The sequence below is a fragment of the Eptesicus fuscus genome, chromosome 15 (assembly GCF_027574615.1).
Source record: "Eptesicus fuscus isolate TK198812 chromosome 15, DD_ASM_mEF_20220401, whole genome shotgun sequence".
NCBI classification, from domain to species: domain Eukaryota; kingdom Metazoa; phylum Chordata; class Mammalia; order Chiroptera; family Vespertilionidae; genus Eptesicus; species Eptesicus fuscus.
In genome coordinates, this window is record NC_072487.1 from 3,533,740 (window position 1) to 3,543,264 (window position 9,525).

A 9,525-nucleotide genomic window follows, 5' to 3' on the forward strand; every position below is an offset into this window, starting at 1 on the left:
TGTAGAACACAAGACACACACACACACACACACACACACACACACACACACACACACACACACACACACACACACACACACACACTCACGAACTTACCGCTTGTAAAGGAGAAAGCCAGGAAAGGGCCAGTTCTGACTCTCCTCTCCTTTTTGCAAATGGAGAAGCAAACATCCCGTCTCTTGGCCCCACCTTGACTGCCACGGCTCTCCCCGCCTTCTCCATCGAAGGGCAGTCTACTGACCTTCCAAACAGCCTGGCCTGTCAAAACGGCGATAGCCCGCTGCACCTGGCTGCACGGAACCCAAGATACTCCGGAGGGAAGCATCGGTGGAAAGGTTATGGGGTTCTGCGCGCTTTCATTCCTGAAGAAACGCTGGGACCCGGTGAGAGGTCAGGCTGCCATCTTGCACACCTCTAGGCGTCGCCCCGCGTGCACCCCCCACATGGACTCCCAACAATGGTTTACACAAAGGCTTGTGGTTTTATTTTTTAACACACATACATGGGACATCATGCAGGTTGCTAGCTGAACGAGACCTTCCGGGCAGGCTCTGTGGCGGAGCACTCAGCTTCTAAGTGATCCGCTGGCTGGTCAGGAATGCACCTGGCATGTTACAATTGGTTATCTTTTGCACATATCAAATGAACACAATTACTTTTTGAGTACTTTTCATTCAGATTGCTTGAACGTTTTGTGTTATTTCAAAGGGAAGTTGTGGCTATGGTGCAAAGTGTTACTATTATTAGCACCCGAGATCTGGGGCCCCCAAAGCAACTCGGACTATGACAGGCACGCCGTGACCTCAGTGAAAGGTAATGCCCAACATTTTGGCTCTCTGATGTGTTTTTTTTCTGAACCCAGTACCTTAACGCTTAACTTTGCAAGAAATGCCCTGGGTTTTCTCACGTTACAGGGTAAAAGAATAAGTTCTTTTTCAGTGATGTGAAAGGTAACAAAAAAATGCCACTGACGAACCTCTCCTTACGAACAGGATGTACGTCATCAGTAATAAAATGAGGACCGTCTCTGGTCAGTACACAGAGATGCCCCAGGACCACAGAAACGTCCCTTAAAGAGAGGAACTCGCGTCAGAAAAAACAGGAGTCAATTTCTCTGCAGAGACGTTAGCGTGTTAATGCTACTCTTTCCGTGTCTACTCAGGTTACATTCGCGCCGAACCTAAAACTTCATGGAAGGTTCCCCCAAGTAAGAATCCTTTTGAAGGTTGTTTGCTTTGATTTTTCAAGAACACGTCAACCATGTGCTTATGAGAGCTCTACAGACGTGGCTCTGGCCATGGGTCTGTGCTCATGAACCCCTGGGGACGAGGGCACATGAGAGCACCTGCGCGTACCCCTCGTAAGGCGACAGAGCGACACAGAGCCAGCCTGCGCGGAAGGACGATTGTGATCGTCCACTTCCTGGAGGAGGGCTCCGTCCCCAGCTCCCATCCGCTCCGACAATCCAGGTGCTGGACAGTGACTGTCAGGGCAGCTTTCCGGAAGTGGGGACGCTGCGGCTGGCCCAGCTCCTCCGCTGTGACAACACGGGGTTCTGACGTGGTGCTTTCCTGATACAGGATCGAACTTCACACAGGATCAAAGCGATGCCTCCTACACCTGTCCTAATTCAGTAGACATTTTCCATTCAACAGGCTGCTTCTGGCACCTTGATGGGACGGCCCAGGGGCCTGTCCTGGCTTCCCCATTAGGTGCATTTCTTAGTTGGCCTGGGGCTCAGGCTCCTGATGGACCTTGGCTGACTTTTTTGTGATTTGGGGAAACTCAAGAATAATCATGTGCCCTGACCAGTTTGGCTCAGTGGATAGAGCATCGGCCTTCGGACTGAAGGGTCCCGGGTTTGATTCCGGTCAGGGGCATGTACCTTGGTTGCGGGCACATCCCCAGTGGGAGGTGTGCAGGAGGCAGCTGATCGCTGTTTCTCTCCCATAGATGTTTCTAACTCTCTATCCCTCTCCCTTCCTCTCTGTAAAAAAATCAATAAAATATGTATTTTTTTTAAAAAAAAGAATAATCATGTAATTTGGCTAATTTGGCTCCGGGTGTCCTTAACACTGTGCAGGGACACGTGGCAGGTCCTCGGGGAACTTGGCTGTTCTTGCCAGGATCCTCCAGACACTGACCTGCTCCCGGGCACATGTCAGGACTGTGTGAGGTCAGATCCACGCTTCTGGGACCGCCTTGGACAAGGGCTTTTTGAGAATTTTGGCATTCAACACCTGCTCAACTCCAGACTTCACGTCTGTCTGAGACTGGGACTGGTGTCACCTGTTCCCAGTCATGTCCTAACAGCACGGTCAGAACATGTGCGTGTTGCCTGTGAGCTGCACTGAGCGCGGCAGCCTCTGCACATGCCACAGTGGCCACGTGACCCCCGTGCAGCTTGGTGCCCTTGGAAGGCTTTGGACCCAGAAATGGACAAAGAGCGCCGTCTACACTGAAATGGGATGGCGAGTCCTTGAGTCCCAGCCTGACGAGACAGCCTCACCCAGCAGGCTGTTGGCAAAACAGATTTCCCGAGTCTCAATCTGGTAAAGCCCTGGCGAGGCTGCTATAAATAAGTGGTTGAGCGTCAACCTATGACCCAGGAGACCATGGTCCATCCCCGGTCAGGGCACATGCCTGGGTTGCAGGCTCGATCCCCAGTGGGGGTTGTGCGGGAGGAAGCTGATCAATGACTCTCTCTCATCATTGGTGCTTCTGTCTCCCTCCCTCCCCCTTCCTCTCTGAAATCAATACAAACATATTTAAAATCAATAAGCAGGTGCCGCAGGGCTGGGTGCTGCTCCTCCCGTGGAGACGCGAGGACCTGCTCCCCGAGCCCCGCTCTCACTTGCAGAGGAGCCCATTCTGCAGGGTTTTGTTTCTGTCGGTGATGCAGGGTGAGGGGGCCGTTTGGGTGATGTCTTCCTTGCTCTTCGGGGAGGGGCTGCTGTTGCTGCCACTGGACTTGCTCTTGCTCGGGTCGAGAGTGAGCTGGATGGGCAGGGAGCGGGTGCCCGGGGCCCTGACCAGGCAGTTGCAGACCAGCCGGAAAAAGGCCCGCCGCATCTCCTTGCTGGCCAGCGTGTAGATGACGGGGTTCATGGCGGAGTTGAGCACTGCCAGCACAATGAACCACTTGTCCTTGAACAGGACGGCGCACTCCTTCACTTTGCAGGCCACGTCGGCGAGGAAGAGGATGAAGAGTGGGGACCAACAGGCGATGAACACACTCACCACGATCACCACGGTGCGGAGCAGGGCCATGGACCGCTCCGAGTGCTGGGGGCTGGCCACCCTGCGGCTGCTGGACTTCACCAGGCAGTAGATGCGCGCGTACAGGATCACGATGGCCACCAGGATGGCGGTGAAGATGCTGATGCAGAAGGCGATGTACTTCTTGGAGTAGAGGGGCAGGATGGTGGAGCAGTCGGGGAGGTTTTGCAGGCAGTTCCAGCCCAGGATGGGCAGGGCTCCCAGCGAGAAGGCGATGAGCCAGCACATGCCGATGAGGAGGAAGACCCGGTGCTTCTTGTTGGCATTGTACGGCCTCATTTTGATCATGGTCAGGTGCCGCTCGATGGCGATGGCCAGTAAGCTGCAGGTGGATGCCCCGAGGGCCACGAACATGCTGCCTTCTCGCAGGAACCAGACCGTGGGAGACAGGCTCAGCGTCCTCTTGCCTGACATCAGGATGTTGACCTTGTAGGCGATGCCAGCCAGCAGGTCGCAGAGAGCCAGGTTGCTGATGAAAAAGTACATGCGGTTGTGAAGCTTCTTGTTTTTCCAGATGGCAATCAGAACCATCAGGTTCTCCAGGACGATGAAGCTGCAGATGACCAAGAACAGCACGGTGGTGAGGGCGCTGCCCTCGGGGGCGTCCGTCAGCCGGCCGGCCAGCTTGCCCACGTAGCTGTAATGTTCGTACAGAGTCCCATTTCCGGGGGAGGGCCTGGGCGGCGGTGTGAGGACCCTGGACATCACTTGGAATTTACAGACCGTCAGCTCCAGATCCACCAGAGGGCGCCTCAGGAACGTCCATTTCTAGCAAAGACCAGCTCCGGCTTCCGTAGTGATCCTGGCCAGACCCCTGCTGGGGTGTTGGGAATGGGCTCCTGCAAACAGAAAAAGGGGGGACCCAGTGTAAGGGTGGCAGCAAAGCTGGAGAAAGGCACCAAAAATGCTAACGCACTTGGACGGCTGGGCCTAGGGGCTCAGAGAGGGCCTCTCAAGGCAGGCCGAGTTCCCGGGGACGGAGGAGGGCTGGGAGCGCTGGTGTCTGGCTGCCAGGAGGGGAGTTCAGTGGGAAGGCCTGGTCATTCACAGACCCAGAGAGAACTTCCCTCTGGAAATGCCATCGGCTAACCCTCACCTACGCACGGGAGCTGGCAGCCCATCCTTCTCAGCAGGAGAAACCGAGGAGCATCTGAGGCCGGAAAAATAGGATGGACTAGGGAAGGTGCCCACCTGGTTTCTGAGAGCTCTCTGGTGAGTCTCAGAGTGACATCACAGGACACACCCACACTGCCCCGACAGAGGGCCCAGGACAGAAGCCAGATCCTGATGGCCCTTAGGTCTGCAGGGCCCAGAGCCCTGACCTCAGACCACGCTGCCCCTAAGGAAGGACAGCGTGAGAACTCGAAGCTGCTTCGCTGGTGCACAGCTGAGCGTGGAGCTGGGAGGGAGGAACACACGCCTGTACAAGTGGAGTCGACTTCCACTGAGCTTAAAGGGAGAAAGAGAAAGCAAGGCCAAGCATGCGGACTTGGAGTTTGGCTTAAAATTCAAAGGCCTGAATAGCAGCATAACTACCTACCCCCCCTGCTCCCCCCCCCCCCCGCTCCCCCCCACCAAACTAAATCAAATCAGTGCACGTGAGCCGAAAGGCACAACCAACTTGGGAGACTAGTGAGACAGTGAAGGTGCTGAGCCCACGAGCCAGGCCCTGGGTGGCCCTGGATTTTAATGCCTCCCCTCCTTGACCTGGACACTCCCCACCCTGCCTGCGGCCTCCTGGGCTGTCCAGGGGGACCCAGCTACCAAGGAAGAAAGGGCTTTCAGTGGACTCACTGACTTTACCTTTAAGTTATTTGAATACATAAATGCGTAGCTAAGATCAAATGGCATTCATCTACAACAGCCCACCGTGTGTATCGGTGAAGCTTTTTGTACTTTTTAACATTTAATTCACAAGCTTAGATATGGGTTGAGGGCAAATGGACACCCTCCAATGACCTGGGGCTCTGCACTTCGGGGTGTGATGGGCTCTGAAGGCCTCCCCTACCCACTGAGCTCATTGCAGGCCCAGACAGGCCTCAGCGCCTGGAAGGACGCAGGGATCAGCATGGGCAGCTGCTGTGCAGGGGGAAGCAGAGGAGACCCCAGCCAGGGCCCCCTGCCCACGGGACCCTCCAGGTAACTGCTTTCCTGCCCTCAGGTGCTGGTCCAGGGGCCTGCAAATACTGTCAGGCCCTCCCTCCCATCGCTGGCCTGGGGGACCTCGTCCTCTGAGCCTGGGCAGAGGGCCCCCTGTGTGTGCCTGAGTTTCTCCCAGTGTCCAGGAGCCTCACTGTGCTGCTTGTTCTGGAAACCCGCAGGTCCTGGCACCTGAGCCGCTGCCTCCGCTCTGCCTGGAACTGCCCCTGGCCTTTCCCTGGCCCTCCATGACAGCTAAGGCCACGGAGGACCTGGAGGTCAGCTTGAAGGCCAAGTGTGGCGGAAACCTCTCCTAACTTAAAAGGGAACCGTGGGCAGGCTCTGTGGCTGGACTGGCAGTGAGGCCTGCAGGGGCCCCGGACCAGTCTCCTCCCTTGCTCAGCAGCCCAGGCTGCCTCCCTGGGCGTGGCCCACTCAGGCCAGGGGCTCCATGCTGCTTTGGGCAGAAGGCAAGGCTGCCCGGTGCCCCAAGCCCTGGAACCCCGCCCCCCATCCAGGACAACAGACCCCTATTGCTTCTTCCAGAGTTAACAGGGCAAGTCACCTGGTGTCACCTCCTTTCCTGTCCCTCCCCCATTGTCACTTAGATCTTGTCAGTCCTTCAAGCCTGAGTCAAATGCTACCTGCTCTGTGGCATTTTCTGGAATCTTTTCTGAGGCTGTGCACCACTTTTTAAAACAAATCCCAAGCTGTGTTTTTAAAGGTAGAAATGGTAGCAGCTGGCAGGCTCCGAGCCCTGTGCCCGCAGTGCCCGGCCTGATCCTCACACCGACATCCCAAAGTTCACAGCGTCTCCCACGGCACCTGGGGCGTTCCCGGGCGTCCAGCAAATGTGCGCGCCCTCTGCACGGCTTCTCCCTGCAGTCTCCATCTGTGGGCGGTGAGCGCGGCGTCCACGCCCCCTCGCTGGGCCCCAGGCCCAGGAGAACTCAGCCCAAGGGCACCCCCGAGGGCGCGCTCACACAGCCGCACGGAGGAAGGGGCCGCCAAGGACACCACGCGTGTCCGTGTCCATGGGAAAGGCCCGGCACCAGGGCAGGGAGAGAAGCTGCTTACTGATTATCAGAGAGAGAGGAAGGGGCAAGGAGAGAGAGAAACACCGATGTGAGAGCCTAAAATCCACCGGCTGCCTCCTACATGCCCCATACCGGGCACGGAGCCCGCACCGGCATGTGCCCTGACCAGGAATCCACTGGCAACCCCCGGGGCATGGGACATCCAACGGAGCCAACAGGCCAGGGTGCGGAGCACATTTTTCCAAGAACACGTTTCGTTAAATGTGAGTCTCCGCATGTGGAGCGGGAAGACATCCCGTTGTCTTTGGAATCTAAAAGCGTATTTTCTTTGGATTATCAGCAGTGGAAAGGAGACCCATCCTGAGAGTTGAGTGCTGGCTACAGGCCAGCCTGATCTTATATGCGTCTCAGCATTGCTGTGCCTCCTCAAAGGCATCTTGTGGGAGGCCAGCTAGCTCACCCCACAGAAACGGGTCCCAACCCAGCCCCCCTGAGGCTGGCCCCTCGGTGCCCCAAGCCCCTTCCCAAATGGGACCACTGTCTGGGCTTCTCATCCCTTAGTGCAGCCTGTTGCTGACCTTCACATGAAGGAGCCCCGCCGGAAGCAGCTGTGCTTGGGGGGGGGGGGTGCTCCTGCCAGTCATGGGGGTGGATGCTGATTGGACAGATGTGCCATTCGTTGTTTGTGGACATGGGTGCCCTTTCTGTGCTCTGAATGCCCACGTCCTATGTGAGCACGTGCCTGTATGTCCGCGCTACCACTGATCTGTGAGCACGCTGTGTTGGTACCGAGCGTGGCCTCTGACGCAGAGGGTCCCTGGAGAGGCTTCCTGGGCTCGGCCAGCGCCCAGCAGCTGAGTGTGTGTGTGGAGCGGGAGAGAGCCTCCAGAAGGTGAGATTTACACATTTCACATTTTGTTTTATTTTAAAAATTAGTGTCTGGGGCTGGCAGAGACAATGTACAAGTTTGATCGCTGCTTAAATTCCACCTGAACACGCAAAGCCCAATGCTGAGAAATGTGTGCTGGCTAGTCCCGTCCCTCCTTAGGAAGCTGGGCACATTACAACAGATACACGGCTCGTTGGCAGAGGTCTTCCCAGGAAGCTATATTGCCATGTGCTGCGGCCTGGAGCAGGCCTGGCTTACGCCCACCGGGCGGAGGCACTGCCCAGGCCCGAGTCCCTCACCTACTCACAGCGGCGGTTCCTGAGGGCTTCCAGGCCGCCTCCAGGCGTTTCAACACCAACACCTCTCACGGAGGAAGAATAAAATGCCTTCTGGAAGGTGGTGCCCAGCTGTGTCACCCCAGTTTAGACCTGTCAAGCCAGGGGTGCTCCCTTTCCCTGCATTCCCAAGAGGCACATCCACGGGGAGCGGAGGAGAGAGAGGCCGATGGGTTCCAGATGTGCTTTCTATGCTAACGAGTCACTCTCTACGGGTCAATTTGAAAAATAAACAAACTATAAAAAGAAGAAAGAGAAAAAAGCACAGGCAAATATGCCCACAATGCCGGGGGCCTCCTCCTCTCTCACGGCGGGAAAGGAAAGCATGATAGGATAGTGAGGGGTTTCTCCTGCCAGACGCAGGACGGTGCTTCCAGAAGGCATGTCTCCCAGGGAACCAACTAGCTCTCCTCCAAACGGAATGAGAACACCACGCGTTTGCCAACAAGCAAAATTCCTTGGAAAGCAAGATTTTTTTCTTCCAAAAGGAAAGAATGAGTTGGCCGCTCATGGCCCCAGGAAACCCCTTTCCTGGCCAGCACCCCTCGCTCTGGATTTCTCAGGTGGCCCCTCTGCTTTCAGAAGCAGCTCACAGCAGAGGCTTTGCGCACCCCGCCTGGCACACTGCACTGTGCTCCAGGCCACCGGGGAGCTTCCGGTGAGAAAACCACTGCTGTCCACCATCCAGGTGAGGGTGAGGGTTTCCCGGTGGAGTGCTCATTCCCCGGGCACCCAGGTCTGTCGTAGGGGGACAATTGTTTCTGACGCAAGAGGTCTTACTCTCTTTGTTTCTCAACTAAGCTTTTCAGACTTTCTCTCTCCTGCCCGCTCTCAGTAAAGCACAGGATGGATTCCTACCAAGACTGTCACAGGACCAATAGGGTGTGTGGAATTGAGCTCCTCAGGGCAGCTAACGGTATATGCAGATAAGAGGGGTTCTGCCTAAGAAGTCCTAAGGGCGGGGTCCCAGCACTCGGTCACAAGGCCTGTGCTATGCACACTGCACTCGCAGGGACCACGTCTGCTCTCCCACCTGCCTTCTGAAAGTACACAGGGAAACTGAGGCTGGGCGGGGTGGGGGTGGGGCGGGGAGGCGGAGACTTGGAAGAGGCCAAACTGGGCTGGATGTCTGTGCCCAGATCACCACATTACTCATAAGCTTTTCTGGAGGTGACCACCTTCCACGTGTCCTTCACCTTGATCGTGATAAGAGCATCCCTAGCGTGCTTCCGAGCCAAATCGCCTCCAGCTACTGTGCTAGCAAATCCTGGAATGCCGGCCTTACTGAAGCAGACGGAAAACTCTGCCTCCAGGGAAATGGAGCAGCAGCGTCAAGGCCAAAGAGCCTCATCAGCTGACCGGACTCCCCCTCCAGCTCACCGTGCCAACGGGACGCGGATGCACCACCAGGTGCCACATGCTCCACCGAGCAACCTTGTCACTGATTTGACCCCACTGGCCTGATGTCTGGTCTCTTACAGACAAAGCTTCAATTCCTCAAAATTGGAATAACACAAAAACAAACAAAAGAGGCAACTTCATGTCCAGTAACTGTAACAATATTAACTGAAATGTACTATTAATTGACACTAGATAGGATTCCACACCGTATGTCATATTATCTCCAAGAGCTTATGGAAAATCTCTTAAGGCAATTAATTACTTGAACAGAAAATATATGGCAAAGAAATAATAGGAAATGACTCCAAAACTGGTGAAAGAATTAGGAAGCCAAGTGCGAGGCAATGGGCTCCAGCAGGCCAGCACGAAGGTGAGGTCCTGGCTCACGGCGCCCGGCCCGAGGGTGCCTCGTCAGCTGTGTCAGCGCTCAAGTCACGGTCCTAA

At 55.9% G+C, this 9,525-nt stretch overlaps 1 protein-coding gene across 1 annotated transcript; it reads right to left on the reverse strand.

The window, feature by feature from the left end:
- Positions 1 to 2,803: 2,803 nt before the first annotated feature.
- Positions 2,804 to 4,079, reverse strand: S1PR3 (sphingosine-1-phosphate receptor 3). The gene has a single exon (XM_008154627.3). It carries the CDS (start codon positions 3,983 to 3,985, stop codon positions 2,852 to 2,854), a length of 1,134 nt encoding a protein of 377 aa, XP_008152849.1. The 5' UTR covers positions 3,986 to 4,079; the 3' UTR covers positions 2,804 to 2,851.
- Between the last annotated feature and the right edge of the window lie 5,446 nt (positions 4,080 to 9,525).

Coding starts and splice junctions, on each gene's coding strand:
- S1PR3 (XM_008154627.3), bottom strand. CDS start 3,985: ATGTCCAGGGTCCTCACACCGCCGCCCAGGCCCTCCCCCGGAAATGGG.